Consider the following 17309-nt stretch of genomic DNA (forward strand, 5'->3'; position numbering starts at 1 on the left):
TTCCCCAGCAAACAAAACCCATGCAGCAAAGAGTGAAGCTGACCAGTCAAAATTGATTTTGGAGTAAAATATTAAACAGAATAACTAATGAAAAGTGAACTCTAACATGTAGGGTGTTTACATCTCACGGGTAAGTAAGAATTTTTAAAACTTGTTATTTTTGAAATGCTCCCATTTTAAACTTAGTGAACGGGGATCTCCCTTGACTAAATGATGGCTCAAGTCAGTCCCTAAACGAGGATACACTGAAAACCTTACAAAAGAACTGGCAGAAGTTAAAATAGAAGCTCCCTGCTTAAATGAAGCAACTTACATTTTTATGGTACTTGGGGCTTGTCTACACACAAGTTATTCTGGAATAGCCATTGCACTTGAAATTCGCACTCTACCTTATTCTAGAATAATTCATGTGTAGACAAGCACTTCATCTCTTTCACCCACGTAGGAAGGCCCTGTCTGCACCAGAACCAGGATGGTTTGTTGCACAGTTGGGATACCAGATGCCTGTGTCATAACTTTGCACCGTTTATAGATGCACCACAGAACAGCTTTAGGGCTCACTGAACACCAGGGGAGAAAGAAAAACACAGAGATACACACCTGCATGGAAGGAAAGCACATAATCTGTAATAGATACTACAGTGCAAAGGCTCTGCAGCTTTGCGAGTGGGGGAGACACCTCTGTCTGTCCAGGTTTGGTACAGGATTTGATCACAAGTAAATGCAAAGTTAGTTACAAGTAGCAAAAAAGTTCTGTTTAGTAAAATCACCTTTGCATTACATGGGCTGTTTGATATTAGCAGCCAGTGCAAAAAGAATGCCTCTTCCTAAGCACAACTAGAATAAAAGAGCAAGAATGACCCTTTTGTCCATTTTGTGTATTTTAACATAATCATGCATTTTTCTAATACCAGCTTTACTGCAGATGCTGCTGCAAACCTCAAATCCTGATACAGAATGAATACTTTAAACAGCATCTTTGCAGGCATAAAAGATTTTTGGTCTTACTTGAAATATAAATGTAAAACCTAATACCATTTTTAAAAATTTCAATGTGTACATTCCAAATCGCAGCCAAAACAGTAAAATAGGATTTAAAAAAAAAATTAAGCATTCAAAAGAAAATACAGAACATTGGATCCTGCTGCACTGAACAAAAAAACAAATCAGAATGACAAGGAAGATGCAAAGATACCCATCGACAAATTGACATCAAACCAAGAAATTACATTGCACAACATTTTTTGAGAGAGAGAGAGAGCGAGCCCATTCCATCTACTCACTGCTTTAGTAACTAAGGGAAAAAATGCAGTTGGCTGAAAAATAATCAATTGTAAATAATTTGCATGTGATCAGAAAGAAAAACTCTTCTCACTTTGTATTCTTCTTTAACAAAATGAAATAATGCCTGTAAAAACTAAAATGAACAAGCTGATCTCTTGGTGGACTGTTAATTATCAAAAAAGTGAAACAACAGAGATGAAATAAAAAGAGGAAATGATCAGGAAAAGTACGTATCTAATGCCCCATGTCTGAATTGGTTGCTACCCTCCAAGCTGCTGACAGAACATTAGTTTTAATGAAAAAGCAACTCTGCCATGCAAATACTTTAATTGATGGTTTGCGGAAAAAAACACCTCAGTTTGAAATGCTCAGCAGCAGAACACCTGCTGACAACTGAAAAATACCAATAAGAACAAGACATTTTTCAAGTAGATCAGTTTCAAAACATTGTACCGCAGACACAAAAAGAGCATGTGTAACTTTGAGTTGACTCAGGCCTAACAGGCAAGGGTCCAGCAATGTTTTGTTAACCTGCTTACAATTATTAATGCTCAGTTCTCCTCACTCTTCTGTGAAAGAGTCAGCCATATGAATGGCAAGTCTGCTGTGCTGGCTTAACAACTGTACTGAAGGCAGTTACCTGAATGCATCTTTAAAATCTCAACTTCCCCCATCCCCCATGGTTAGATACAAAGGAAGTATTTCCTGACATGTTACATTCATGTGTTACAGACTTTATGCAGCTAGTCCTGTAACTGGTACAAAATTGTGCTTTCAGCCTGTGCCAGAGTTCACACCTCCTACACTAAGAATACACTGTAGATTCTGCTGAACCACAGCTCTGGCCATTTCTGGGAAGTAAACATTCATCACACTATCATGCTAATAGAAAGCTTCCTAATCCTTACTGATTACAGTACACCTACATGCAACAAGTACAGTCTATTAAAAATGTACAGTACTGCTTCCTGTTTAAAGGAATACAAACACTTATTCTACTCCAAAAACATCTTACACTGATTCAGCAAGAGTCCAAATTTACAAAACAAACTGCAGTGCAGAGATGCTTATAAACACTAATTCCTTGGAGAGCAATTCATTGGCCAAGGAGAGGCCTTGTCACAAGACACCCTATGCAGACATCAATATGATGCCTTACCTGCTTGTCAGAGCAGGATATCTGGAATGTAAAGGGGATAATTGTCAGTGGGATATTTTGGACTGTTAATCATAAGAGACAGGCAGTTTGATGGAATGATTCATATTACAGTAAAATCCACCCACAGCATTCTTTGTGCATGTGGTGACATTCACGGGGGAAGTGTTTATAGTACTCATGGTCATTTGGGGGGCGGGGGGGGAGAAGAGGAAGAGAAGGATAGGACAAGTAAATATTTCTTATCTGATGTGAACACCACAATCAGCATAAAATGCATCTGGGGCAGGGGGCACAGGGGAACGTGCTTTGCATGCGGAGGGTTCAATACCCAGGTTTTTAGACTTTGATCTAAATTAATGCTTAGTGTTTTCAAAGAGATGTTAGGTCTCTGGTTTGAATTCAGTCCAGGTTGGTTGTGACTAAAAATTACTCTCTGATGGCTGTTTGGTGAATTACATAAATTGAATTTAGTGATTTCAATCCAGTTCCCACATCCAAAGCACAAAAAGCTGCCACAGATAGCACTAACTGGCAACTTGCCTCTCTCTGTCCATTCAAGCCTTCATTTCTCAAAGCAGACTGCCAGCTATATTAGCCCTAGAGGTGTTCCCTTCAGGGAAAGCTTGTATTGCTGTGCCCAGTTTGTGGCTAAACAGTACACTGCAGGGCTATCAATCTGGCGCCTTTCAGGAGAATTGCATTCACACAATTTAAAAATAAACAGTGGGACCTGCTAGAAGCATTGTGCTCCAAAAGTTTAACAGAGCTTTAACTCCTGTTTTCTGGGATTCAGTTTACTGCTGTGAAGCCCATTCTTTTCCTTGCCTATAACAGAGACACAACTGGATCCTGATGATACCATAGGACTTAAACATCTTTCTGTGATGCAGCATAAAAATATGCCCAGCAAATAGCACCAGTGGAAGAGAAAATGCACCCTTAAATTTAAAAGGGTTGTCATAACGTTAAAAATCACACTTCTGGCTGAATATTTTACCTTCTTTTGTCATCTATAACAATGATTAGAGAAACATTCTGTTTTTTCAGTGCATTTACTTAGTGCTTTTCATAGCATTGTGTGCATAGTGCATTTCCCCGGATGTTTGTGCACAACTTTCCTACAGCAACAGGGAAGGAAGAGAGAAAAAACACTTTAAAAAAATAGGAAACTGACTGTAAAACCACAACAAAACACAGGTACTGTCAAAACTATTTAACTCAATTTTTATGGTGACTAGATTTCAAGCTGACGGAATCCTTTTTAGTGGTGAAAAATACTGACTGAAAGTGTTATACTTCTTAGTATGTCATCATCTGTGACCTTAGGAGTAGAGATGTAGTCACGCATGATACACCATCAAAGCCGGGAAACTGAAGTAGAAATATTTTATGAGGTGCTAGGCTTCCCCAAAGGACCTGGTTATTCATCTACATGCAGCCTTGAAGAAGGCAGATGCAGAATATCTCTAGGGAAAGAAATAAAGGCACACTGTATCTCTTCATTTTGGGGCATAATTATGTTCAATACAGTTTTCTGTACTCAGATTCTTTCTTGGACTGCAGCATCCACAGGTTAGATCTGCAATCACAGTATGATCACTTCTTCTAAAAGCAAACAGGTTTATTTTGAAAACTGGTTTATTTTGTCACTCAGACACTCCTGCTCTGTACTATATTTGTCATGCTTCACTTTGATTGAGCTTCAGCATTTATTTTATTCTCCAAGCACATTTAGTTTTGAGCCTTGTAAAAATTGATGACTGTGAATGTTAGGTACTGATTTTTTTTTTAAAGTGCATTTTGAACCGCTAAGAAACTGGTAGTTTCTTTTTGGACAGGAGATAGTTGCCAACTTACCTTAAAAAGGAGACCTGGCTACAGAATAGCTTTTTAAATTAAGTATCAGAGGGGTAGCCATGTTAGTCTGGATCTGTAAAAAGCAACAAAGAGTCCTGTGGCACCTTATAGACTAACAGACATATTGGAGCATAAGCTTTCGTGGGTGAATACATGCGTCAGACGCAGGAAGTGGGTATTCACCCACGAAAGCTTATGCTCCAATATGTCTGTTAGTCTAGGTGCCACAGGACTCTTTGTTGCTTTTTAAATTAGAATATGTAAATTAAGCATGGAAATTTCAAAACAGTATTTCAAATACCTGAAATTACTTCAGACTGTCCCGTTATGAATTGGACAGCTGTATAAACACTGACGGCCTGCCATTTTAGTGATACTTGCAACAGGAAATGCAGCTTGATGTGGTCTACCCAAAGAAGGAGGCCTATAGCTCCTTGTAGATATTCTCTTGCTATCACTGTACACCTAGATTTGGCAAGAAACGAAATAATTAGATGGCTGTAAACAGAAAAACAAGAGATATAAGAACCTACTTAAAAAACTCCAGGAGTTCCATGTGGCTCTGGCTACAGCGCTGTTCTTCCTGCCCTGAAGGATACAATCAAGCTAACAGACAATATGCCAGCTTCTTGCTTCAATCCTTATCTTCGCATTTTTACACATAGGGCATTTTAAAGAGTTAGTAGTGATTTAGAGGAAGATTTTTAAAAGGCACAAACAGCAGTTAGGTACCTAACTCCCATTGATTTTCAATGGGAGTTAGACACTTAACTGCATTTCTCCCTTTGAAAAAATCTCATTTTAAACACATTTTCCATGAGATTAGGCAATTGCTTTGATTTCACGACTATCTTTCCTTAATACTTCCCCGAAAATAATGTAATGAAAAGGAGCAAGCCTTTACAGAAGTTGACTATGGATGTACTAAAAGCAGTAATGGGCTTAAACAAAAGAAAGGCAGATTTAGATTTGATAAAAAAAATTTCAAGAGCCACCTGATAACAGAACAGCCACCAAAAGAGGTGTCTGAGGTCCCATCTGTACAATGTACAGATTAATTAGCTAAACACACTCGAAAAAAGAGAGATGAGTAGAGAACCTACTGCCCTGTAGTCCCACCTACCCCAGCTTCTAGGAGTTAAATTGGGTGTTTGCAAAATATGTTGCTGCTGAAAGCAAGAGTTCCATTACCAGCTCCAGGATTTAAATACAGAGATGAAAGACGTCTCCCAAAAGCAGTGATTTATATCTGTGACAGAAGGTGGGAGGAGGAGGTGTTATGTACACCAGGTTCCTTCCCCTACAATTTCCAGCTGCTGCTACTACTGGTATATTCTCCTCTCATAGCAGCAAGAGAGAAATCTCAGGGGGAAAACGTCTATTCTGTAGACAAGGCCTTTGTCACTGAACATTTATCAAGCAGTTTCTCATCACATCCACACTTGCTGTTTCAGGGACTGTCGACAGGAAAGTAAAAACTGATACTAAATAAAAAACTGCATCTAAAATGGTATATAGTGAGCATAAGGACTGATCTTATGACTCATGCTTAAGGGCTAATATTAGTATTGTCCCATACATTACTATTATGAAACAAGCATCTAATTTCCAGCATGGATGATGAGCTGCCAAGCCTGAATCTTACAGGTGGAAAGAGAAAATTAAGACCTAGACCTAAGAACTGCATAACATCTACAAACCAAACTGCAAATTCCATACCTAGTACAATATTCTTGATTGCAAAACTAGTTTAAAAAAATCTGGAACAATGATGTGCAGTCAAAGGAATGCAAAGTAACTGGAAAATATGACCACAGCTTGGCATTGAAAAATCTTTACGGCACCAGTCAATACATTTAATCGGGCAGAAGTCTGAGCTAATATAATACATCAGCTGCTGTGTCCAGCATTATGGGGCTAAAACCATCTTTGTTGAGGTTGGGCTCCAGTCACAGCCACTGGAGCCATACATTCAATGCAAGTTTCCAATTTACCTGCTTCTAGATCAATGCTTATGGAACGGAAAACAATGATTAAAAACCTTTGTAAAACACGGATCCTGGTGGGAGAGGGAAGAAGAATGTGCTCTGTGTGATTGTTAGATTCCAATACTTTAGGCGTAGGAATTAAATGAAGTCATTATATTGTCTAAAATTCCCTTTAACATTTGAGTACCTGCTACAGGATTGTGCTTGAAGGCCAGTAAACCTCAAAATCCTACTGAGGATGATGCATTTCTAGACAAAAGCATCAGTGGTCTTGGCATATTCTTTAACTTTGCTTCTGCCAGCATGAGCAGGTATTTTATGCACAGAGTTGCAAATGTATATGTATGTTATCTAAATATACACCGCACATACACACAAAGGGCTCTTCCAATTTAGGCCCTGATTTGGCAAACCTGACTCACGTTGAGTAGTACTTACTCAAGAAATTCTGTTGATTTATGTGTAATTTTTACTCACCGTGAGCAAAGGCTGAAGAATCAGGCCCAAGATAAACAGCCTGCCTGGGAACATAAAGGCTTGACGTATTTTTAGATTTAGAGTGCCCGATGTTTGCAGCAATGGAAAGGACTGTGGAAATGCATTTACACCAACACTTTTCACCTATTACAATTATATATAGATATATATTCTCTGTATCTATTAAAAGAGAATGATCCAGGCCAGTCTTCCCTGGCCCACTCTCTATGAAACTGCTCCACTCAGACATTAACTTTAAAACACCCTGAACTTGTAAAGCCCTGAAAGATCTGCCCAGCAGGTATTCTGGACAATCAGTCTAGGATTCCAATCAGATAATACTTCATGATGTTTTCTTATCCTGAAGATCCATTTGCTTCCTGACCTTCAATTCTGAAGTCTGTGCAAAGAGAAGATGCTGGCTCCTGAGAAGGAAGCTGAAATTTAAAGAAACAAGAAAAATAAACTAAGCATTGTTCTGTCAGAGCAATTCACACCTGCCTGCTTCAGCCTTCATACTGGGTTCAACATTCTTTATTTTAAATCATACACACTTCTAGGAAACACTTTGCCTTTTCACTAGCATATTTGATGGGTGTAGGGCAACAAGTGGCTTTCAATGTTATCAAAATTTGCAACATTTCCTACCTGGGTTGGTAGCATTGTCCTCCTCAGAAGAAAGTGGATGCATATTCAAAAGCTATAACAAGTAGTTTAACAAATAGTCTTAGGGCTTGTCTTCACGTAACGCACTACAGCGGCACAGCTGTAGCGCTTTAGTGAAGACATTATTACACCGTCATTGTAGTGAATTCACCTCCCCAAGAGGCGGTAGCTATGTTGACAGGAGAAGCTCTCCCCTCCGACATAGTGCTGTCTACGCTGGGGGTTAGGTTGGTATAACTACGTCGCTCAGCGGTGTGGATTCTTCACACCCCTGGAGTGACGTAGTTCTACCAATAGAATTCTCTAGTGTAGACCTGGCCTTAAATCGTCTCTTTGAAGCACAGAACTAGGTTGTGGATAGGGTGACCAGACAGCAAGTGTGAAAAATCGGGATGGGGGTGGGGGGTAATAGGAGCCTATATAAGAAAAAGACCCAAAAATTGGGACATCTGGTCACCCTAGTTGTGGATTATGCTGCATTAGCATAGAGTTTACAATTAACATGTTGAGCAAATTAAGGGTTAAATGCCCTGTCAACCCACTGCCCTACCTACAGAACAGAAAGAGAAGTCGATCTCTGGCTCCTTTGCATGGTTCCTTTGCAGAGACTTGAGGAGGGGAGAGCTCATAACTGAGTGGAGCTGTGAGAGGGCATCCTCCCAATGTCGTGAAGGCCAGAACGTATGGGATCAGTGACACTCTGACATGAAGGACCCGACTCCTCTCCCAGCCCATGCCATCTGCTGTTACATGCAGGCCCCTCCATAATGAGAAAAAGCCAGATAGGAGAGTCACTAATGACTTGCGCATTGCAAGCTACTGTAATTTAGTCCTGACGGCATGGAAGACGAATTTACCATGTAGCATGGCTATTCCCAACTCCTCCTCTATTCCACAGACCCTACCCACCACTTTTGGAAGTACATGAAACAGATCTTCATTCCTGTGGTTACACAGGGGAGAGATGTGATTAAATCTTAGGGAATATACTGCCCAGCCACATTCCACCTCACAGCTCTTTGATCCTTTCCTGCAAGTTAAATGCCTTTCAGTGCTCTTCTGGGCTGTGTAAACTGAGGGGGCTTGTCTAGGCTCACACAAATAGGTCAGAGATATATAAAATTTATTTTCTAGATCTCTGAACAAGAAGAGAGAATATTGAAGGCAACACTCTATGCACCACACTGACAGTTCACCACAGTCCTGGGAGGTTAAAAAAATAAAATTAAATTAAAACCCCCTAAACCCCAACCTCCATTAGACTTATCTCAGACTTTTCTATTCAAAGCTCTGTACAAACACGCCATAATTAATCCTCAGAGTGTCCCTATGAGGCATTATTATCCTATTTCACAGAAGGAGATACAAACAGGTTAAATGACAAGGCCTCAGAAGAAGTCCCATCAGAGCCAGACTGTCTCGAGTCACCTGAAAATAAAGTGCTGACCTGTCTGAGTGAGTTTTGTACCATCAGATTTGCAAACTGCTATGTCTCCATTTCTATGGCAAGAGATGAACCTTCATGGTAACCTATAAAATTGAAAATAAAATGGTTAAGAGATAGATAGAATAGTGTTCCTGTCATCCTTATGCTCCAAATACACCTTTAGCTATTAAAATGTTATAGATAATTTTTTAAGCATCATTTTAAACAAAATCAGACATTCATTCTCATCAAGACATTCATCCCCTGTTGATTTCTAAACTGAGAGTTTATTTATTGGCATTATCAGATTCACAATCCATGCCACAGGCTTTAACAGTCACGTTGACAAGTAAAGATCTTCCAATTTTAATGGCATGTTTAAGGTCTGATTAGTCAGAAAATTATACTGTCTTGCTGCTATTGCTCTGGATGTAATCCAAATACTCAGTTATTACAGCTCTTTAGGTGCTGGTACTTTGATAGGAAGGAAAGAGATGGCTAGAAAATGAGACTGCAAAGCAATATCCGTTGTGTCTCAAATACATCCATCCCCTTCTATCACATGTATCTGCATGCATTGGAATTTAATCCCTACAATGAAAAAGAGGTGATTTGCTTTGTTTCAAGGATTTACGCAAATTAACTGATGATTTCTCAGGACAGGGAGGTTTCTCTTTATTTAATTCCTCCTGGTCAAAGCACTGCAGTAAGTTCCTCAACTGCAGTCAAGGCAGTTCTCATGCATACAGTATTTCCTAATGAGTAACATTTAAATTGAAATCAGGTGCCTTCAGACATTTGAAGCTTTATGTGATAATCTGTGTTTATCAGCTTCCAACTATTACATTGAATATAGTGGAGTCTGCCATAGGCTGGAACTGAGTATGTGATCAATTCAGGAGGAACTCTACTCTCATGATTATGCTCCCAAATTTTAAATGGTCACAAACAGCACACAGAAAAACACCAATGTTATTTTTAAAAGTCCATCAGCAATGCATCACCATGTCAGACAGATTAGCTGAACTAAAATATACATGTCTTAGCAGAAGCAGATGTTTTTTCAGCACAGATGCATAAAGGCCACTTGAAATCACTTATCTGAACCGATGCTGAAATTAGCCTCTTCAGCCCTGTTCATGAAATCTTGGAGTGCTAGTGTCTGAAGTGTGCCTTGGACAAGGCTTCATTTACTTTGCAGTGACATGTCCCCTCCGCAATAAAACTTTAACACAAACTAACATTAAACCAGGGGACAGTAAGGCTGCAAGTGATGTATAGTCAGAAATAAAAAAAATACTACTACTACTGAGGTCTTATATTGCAATTTTCATCAGTAGATCTCACAGTGCTTGACAATCTTTAACATATTTATCCTCCCAATATCCCTGTGAGATAAGGCAGTTTGATTATCCCCATTTTACAAATGAGGAACAGAGAGGATAAGTGACTTGCCCAAGGTCACATGGGAAGTCTGTGGCAGAGCAGAAAACTGAACCTGGGTCCTAGGCTAGTGCCTCAGTAACTGGACCAGTCTTCCTCTAGCTCCATTCTGCAAGTACACAAGACAGCACACACTTGTAAAAACCTATATTAGCTTTAGTTTTTAAACAAAGCTATTGCTTCCACACAGGTCACCAAGCATGCACTGTTGAAAATGACTAAAGGGGGCTTCCTGAAAGTGAACTTTAGCATGAAGGGTCTTGTTTTAAGCCTGGAAATAGTTAACATGATACCAAAGCGGAGCTCCTAATGAAAGCCTAGTCTCTATAGCACTAAATGTGCATAGCAAGCTCTTCACCTGTACTTGCTTAATTCACAAGTTATGGTTACACAAGAGTTTATAGGAAAAAAACATGATCCAATTCCTTAAATAGAAATCTGCTGAGCTTTCACACCAGGATGGAATCTTGATGCCTTTATTGTTATCCTTTCTACACATACGGATATGGTTATCCTTGCTCCATACAGAAAGCACCTCCCTCATGACATCAAGTGACACTATTTTGGAACCCTAAAACTTGGAGGGCATGAAGCTTTACAAGACACATGGATGTGTTGATGCTTGTCATCATGTTTGAAGGCTGGAGTTCGGGGGTTAATAAGTACATGAGAAAAAAAATTGTGATTCAATAGGCAGAAGCACTGAATTATTTTGAAGCTGATTGTAGAGGTATCTTAATCAGAGCAAAAGCAAGCAGAGAGTGGACATATTAGCAGGGGCTATTTCACAGGAACACCATAGCATAAAAAGGGTGTATATGTTTTTAGAGGTCCATCAAGTCTTATATCCATTAATCCAAGTATTAAATTTTCAATTCAATTTCAATTCATTGTGCTGTAGGCACAAGTATTTCTTTAACACCAATTATAGCAGCATGGACAGGTTTGTTTAGGTACCACCTACGTTACAGTCTCAATCTGAGGCAAAGCATAATTGGGCATCCTTACTGACTGACTTCACAGTGCCAAAATGCAGTTACTGTACATATGAATGTGCACACACACACAGACATGTACGCTGGGTAAACATCTCATTGAGCATGCACAGTTTCATATCCCAAATATCTGTGGGTTCAAATAGTGAGTGAGGTAATATCTTTTATTGGACCAACTTCTGTTAGTGTGAGGCCTGGTCTAACACTGGGAGGGTGGGAGTGGGGGGGTCGATCTAAGATACACAACTTCAGCTACGAGAACAGCGTAGCTGAAGTCAAGGTATCTTAGATTGAATTAAAATTACTTACTTCGCGTCCTTGCGGCGCACTATGGCTCCCCCATCGACTTTGCTTCCGCCTCTCGTCGAGCTGGAGGTCAGCAGTCGACGGGAGCGCGATCGGGGATTGATTTATCGTGTCTACACTACACGCGATAAAAATCAATCCCCGATAGATTGATCGCTACTTGCTGATCCGGCGGGTAGTGTAGACGTACCCCGAGACAAGCTTTTGAGCCACACAGAGTTCTGAGTCAATAAAAAAATATTACCTCACCCACCTTGTCCGTCTAATATCCTGGGGCCAACAGGACTACAGCTACATTGCATACATGGTGCAAAGAGTATTTCCACATCTACGTATTTAATTTGTGGGAGCAATCAAATAACTTGATGAAGAAAAGTCACCATTTCTGCCTGCAACTTGTGGGTGCAAAACTGTAAGTCCAATTATTTGTAGGAGCAGAGCTCCTCCTGCAAAATGAGAGACTCACTTCAAACTTGGGTCTTATGTTTGTTCTATATTCATTAACCAAGTCAGAGCTGTCAGAGACTTAGCCAACATGCTTTTTCATAAAAACAGCTCTCATAGTGGGTTCTCAGTGACTATTTTTGAATCCACCCACCAGTTACTTTAGTTCAAAACACAGTTAATTTCCTTGTGTTACCTTACCATGGTTCTCCTCATCTAATCCATCATCTCCCCACTGCTCTTCGTTTGCTAGCAGTGGATTCTGAGCTTCACACAACGTTCTCATAGGGAAGGAATGTCCATCACCCTTGCTGGGGAGACAAAGGCAGAAAAAAAGCTACTTCCAACTTGCTTCATTTGAAGGTTGAAATACAACTTTATTCCTTGTTTTAGGTTTGACTCAAGCCCAAAGCAAGTCTTTGAATTTCCAGAGATTACTTTTAAAGGATTAAGTTCTGGAAAATACTGGGTTCAGTTTTGGAACCCTGTTTTAACAGAAGCTTATAGATCATGTTTTAAAGTGACTTTGATCTTGAATTCTTGCAAAAGATCTGTGGGATAAAGATTATAGTCTGAATTCATTACTGGTGTAACTCAAATGGAATTTAGCCCAATCATTTAAATATAATCAAGATAGATAGCTTGTAATCGTTCTAGAGCAGAGGTGGGCAAACTACGGCCTGGGGGCCACATCTGGACATTTTAATCCGGCTCTTGAGCTCCAGCGGGGGAGTGGGGTCCAGGGTTGGGGCTTGCCCCACTCCACACATGCTGGGGCTTTGCGTGGCTCCTGGAACCAGTGGCATGTCCCCCTTCCACCTCCTATGCGTAGGGGCAGCCAGGGGACTTTGCACACTGCCCCAGCAGCTCCCATTGGCCGGCAACCATAGCCAATGGGTGCTGTGGGGGCTGCGCCTGTGGATAGGGCAGCGTGCAAAGCCACCTAGCCGTGCCTCTGCATAGGAGCAGGAGGGAGGACATGCCGCTGCTTCCAGGAGCCACTTGAGGTAAGCACTGCCCGGAGCCTGCACCCCTGACACCCTTCTGCACCCCAACCCCCGCCCCAGCCCAGAACCCACACTCCCAGCCGAAGCCCTCACCTCCCCCCCGCCAACCCCCAATTTTGTGAGCATTCATGGCTCGCCATACAATTTCCATACCCAGATGTGGCCCTTGGGCCAAAAAGTTAGCCCACCCCGTTCAAGAGAGAGAGAGAGAGACACACACACACACCCGTCCACAGAGAAGCTGCAGACCACCTGTACACTATGGAGCTGTGCTCCGTGGCAGTTTCATTCATCCATGTTAACAGGAAGCCTGGGGGTACAAGGCAAAGATGTTTGCTGATGGGTCTATGCCTAACCATCTTCCAGTCAGCAGTACAGGTGGAGGCACAGCAATGAGGCTGCAGCAGCTGTTGCTTAGGAGTGACTCCCTAGCAACTTCTCATCTACATGCGAGGATACCAGCTCCTCTTGATTCTTGCAGAACAATGCAGGACATAGCTGGTCGACACTCAGGCTGGGACCAGGATTTGGCCCTCAGTTTCGTGGTATTGGCCTCTTTTCCACTATTTTGATTACCCCTTACCTGGATACAATAGGTAGTAACCACAGCTTCTTTTCCTCTCCAAACACTTGCTGAAGATTCTTTATGAAGCCCAGATTGAATCCATTTTTATCTGGGCCATTTTGAAACACTGGAGCTGAGAATGCCTCTATGGACAGATACCATTATAGGGGGGAAAAAATGAAAGAAGCAAATATTAAATAAAATATTTTATGCTGAGGCACTGTATCCTCATGGAAATTTACAATGAACAAATCCTGAGGTCCCTTCCTCACTTGTAAACTTCATCAAAATCAAAGGAAGCCCATTTAGACTATTAGAAAAATAATACATATTTAACCAATGCGAAGTAAATTACTGTGTATATGTTATACAGTAGCCATCTTTGAGTACAGTAAGCCAGTGGTTCTCAACCACGGGTACGTGTACCCCATGGCGTACTCATAGGTCTTCCAGGGGCTACATCAACTCATCTATATGTTTGTGTAGTTTTACAGCAGGCGACATAAAAAGCACCAGCAAAATCAATACAAACTAAAATTTCATACAGACAGTGACTTGTTTATACTGCTCTATATACTATACACTGAAATATAAGTAAAATATTTATATTCCAATTGATTTATTTTATAATTCTAAAAATGAGAAAGTGAGCCATTTGTCAGTAACAGTGTGCGGTGACACTTCTGTATTTTTAGGTCTGATTTTGTAAGCAAGTAGTTTTTTTAAGTGAGGTAAAACTTGGGGGTACACACGACAAATCAGACTCCTGAAAGGGGTACAGAAGTCTGAAAAGGTTGAGAGCCACGGCACTCGGCAATTAAACATACCACACCATGGACCAAAATGGAAAAGTTACAGGCATGAATGTGGAGATCACAGGCATTTCTTTTTCCATGCCTATACATCTTTACATTATTATTTCTCTTATCTTAAAATTGACGGCGTGGATTTGGTTTTGCAGATGAAACCCACAGAATAATCATAAAACCAATTAATGATGTTTTCATTTAATCCCCCCAAACAAAAATTATAGAATGAAGTTTATTATTTAATGTGTTTAAACATTCTTTCATGAGACTTGCTCTGAATTTCACTGGAAAGACACAAAAATTGGAGAATTTTTAATCCAAAGACTGGAAGGATAAAACGGAAACAAACTCCCTTCTACGAACCATATCTCAAGTATGGAAATTCAGACTGCTTGATGAATTAACACTTATCTATTAAGAGTTAGGGTAGGATATACAGACCCTGTGTTGAGAGAGAAAAGCGATGCAGGGAGAAAGTGATAAAATAGAGGGCATTAAAAACAGTATTTCTGAAGTTACCTTCTACACTGTTGTGCAGAGACCTGATGCTTCAGGCTAGCACAAAGGCCTATAGATGAGATCTAGCCCTTTGAAAAAGAGTTTTAAAGGCAAACCTATACCAGGTCTGTGCAAGAAACAGATTAAATTTTATGTGTGGAACTCTGCAAAAAAAAGTTTCAATTTTGTTTCAAGTCACTTTGTCATTCTAAAAATGTCACAAAATGGTAGTATCTGTATTGAAAAATGTGATATTTGTGTTCTGATGTGAAACCTGATCTTCATCCAAATGTATTTTCAAATTTTGAAAGTTGGAAGATTTTTGGCTCAAAAACCATGGAATTTCAGAAGTTTTTCACAAAACTGGTCCAATTCCACACAGCCGTACCCTCACTCACCATCAGAAAAGATGGATGTCTTTTTGCTCAAACCCACTTGCTGTTTTAGGGCCTGCTCCAGCAAACACACATGCAAGTAAATTTACTTACAGGTAGTTCCACTGACTTCAGTGAGTAAGCATTTGCAGGATCGGGCCCTTCTATTTTAGTCTCCACGTCTCCAATTGAGCATTTGTCAGCTGAAGAGGAAAACCCCCAGCAGTGTGAATTAAAAATCATTTTATTTAAATGCCTTTTCAAATATTTGCTGATATACCTAGAGGTGAACAGCACATGCTTTTTTAGAACATAGCTTTATGGTATACACATGGAATCTTACCCAAAGTAGATCTATTTCTACTGACAAGCCAACAGTGGTAGCCAAAGAGAAACATCAGGCTTAGAAAGAACATGACTGCCACAAAAAGAAGGAAAAGCACATGGAACTTGGAACGTCCATTGGTCAATTCATCCTAGAAATAAAAGCAAAAAAGAATAAAGGACATGAAAAACAGAGAGAGAGAGAAATCTTGGTGCCTAAAGGAATGAGCTGTTGTTACACTGTATCTACTAAGGATATGTTGGATGTGTGGAGGTTTCAGACTTGCAAAAAAAAATCCCACCTCTCGCTATGATGAACAGACAAGACAAAGAAGAAATAAGCTGGCTCTTTCCCTCATCGCTTCCAAAGCAGATATATGGTGGGGCTTTGCTATTAATTTTTTTGTATGGAACAGGGCCAGTATGTTCACAGTCCCCCATATGGGTATGAGAAGTGTCTCCTATTGCCTGCCAAATTCACTGTGGGCATAACAAGTGCTTTGAAAGCCTGTTCACATTCTGCTGAGTTTCCTTTAATCCTCACATTTTCCTGGATGCACATTAATACGCTGCCATCTTTTCCAATGGCTACATTCCAATTTAAGAGATCAGAAATTTGAACTCCCTCTTTCTCAGCTATAACAGCAACAAGCAGGTACATCAAATCCTGATGACAGCTGTCTACAGTTAGCAATAGCCCAGAAAATCTTACAGGTGACTGAAAATGCTTCATTTCACATTAAACTGTTGGAGCATGAGGACCCCTCTGGCACTTAACTCCTGCAGTTTAGAGACAGACTGTACCGACCCCCTGCAAGTTAGCAAATGTGCAAAAGCCTTTCTCCATCTTCCAATTCCTACAAAGTGTAATGGAGAGTTACAATACCTTTGCCCTCCTTAGCACGTGGACTAATTCCCATTAGTGCCCCACAGGGGTGTCTGGATTGGAGGTATGGTTTACAGAACCATCTGTTACAAAATTGAGGCCCAGAGAGATTAAGGGTACATCTACACTGCAACAAAAACACCCACAGCTGGATCCAGAGCCCAGGCTCCAGCCTAAGCCCCAATGTCTACACTAAAATTTGATAGCCTCACAGCCTGAGTCAGCTGACACAGGCCAGCTGCGGGTGTTTTACTGCAGTGCAGACATACTCTAAGTGACTTGGCTAAAGTCAGAAAGTGAACCAGAAGGAGTTAGAAAGCAAGAGTCTCGAGGCTCCATCTCCTGGTCTGTCAGCTGACACTGCCTCCATATAAACCAACTGTAATATAATGTAGTGCTCAGTATTTCAGTCTGACTTTTAAGCCAAAAAAGAGAAATTATAAGGAGACAATGAAGGTCAAAGCAGTTTCTTTGAATGCCATATCCTAATATGAATGTGTGTAGATCAATGGCAAGACAAAGCTCTTTATATTAGTTCTAACTCAGAGAAGAGAAGAGGAGGTCAGGTGTCCTGCAGGAACTAAGCTTATGGAGACAAGCGGGCAAGTAACACCATGAAAACTAACACCAAAGTAGGTTTAATTTACTCTTCCTCTCACTTGCTCCCTTAACACACTAGACTTGATCCACAGGAGCAAGGATTCAGAGAAGGTTGGGAAAGTGGGTCTGGGAATTACAGGAAACAAAGTCACACTTAATAGTTTCCTGCAATGCTACTGAAAATGTGTATGTGGTGATCAT

General features: G+C 40.4%; 1 protein-coding gene across 6 annotated transcripts in view; it reads right to left on the bottom strand.

Annotated features, from left to right (window-relative positions):
• Positions 1-605: 605 nt before the first annotated feature.
• The window catches only part of ZDHHC15 (zinc finger DHHC-type palmitoyltransferase 15), a 36705-nt gene continuing 20001 nt past the window's right edge, over positions 606-17309 (bottom strand). For 3 of the 6 annotated variants that reach the window (XM_039489789.1, XM_039489787.1, XM_039489788.1), the window contains 6 exons: positions 15642-15774; positions 13636-13762; positions 12247-12356; positions 8879-8961; positions 4602-7202; positions 606-3561 (listed from right to left, as the gene is read on the bottom strand). In XM_039489789.1, coding sequence (XP_039345723.1) covers positions 8918-8961; positions 12247-12356; positions 13636-13762; positions 15642-15774 — 414 coding nt within the window. In that variant the 3' untranslated portion in view covers positions 606-3561; positions 4602-7202; positions 8879-8917. The remainder of the gene's footprint in view (positions 3562-4601; positions 7203-8878; positions 8962-12246; positions 12357-13635; positions 13763-15641; positions 15775-17309) is intronic. The other 3 variants (XM_039489786.1, XM_039489785.1, XM_039489784.1) reach the window with 3 other exon arrangements.

The sequence above is a fragment of the Mauremys reevesii genome, linkage group 9 (assembly GCF_016161935.1).
Source record: "Mauremys reevesii isolate NIE-2019 linkage group 9, ASM1616193v1, whole genome shotgun sequence".
Lineage (NCBI taxonomy): Eukaryota > Metazoa > Chordata > Testudines > Geoemydidae > Mauremys > Mauremys reevesii.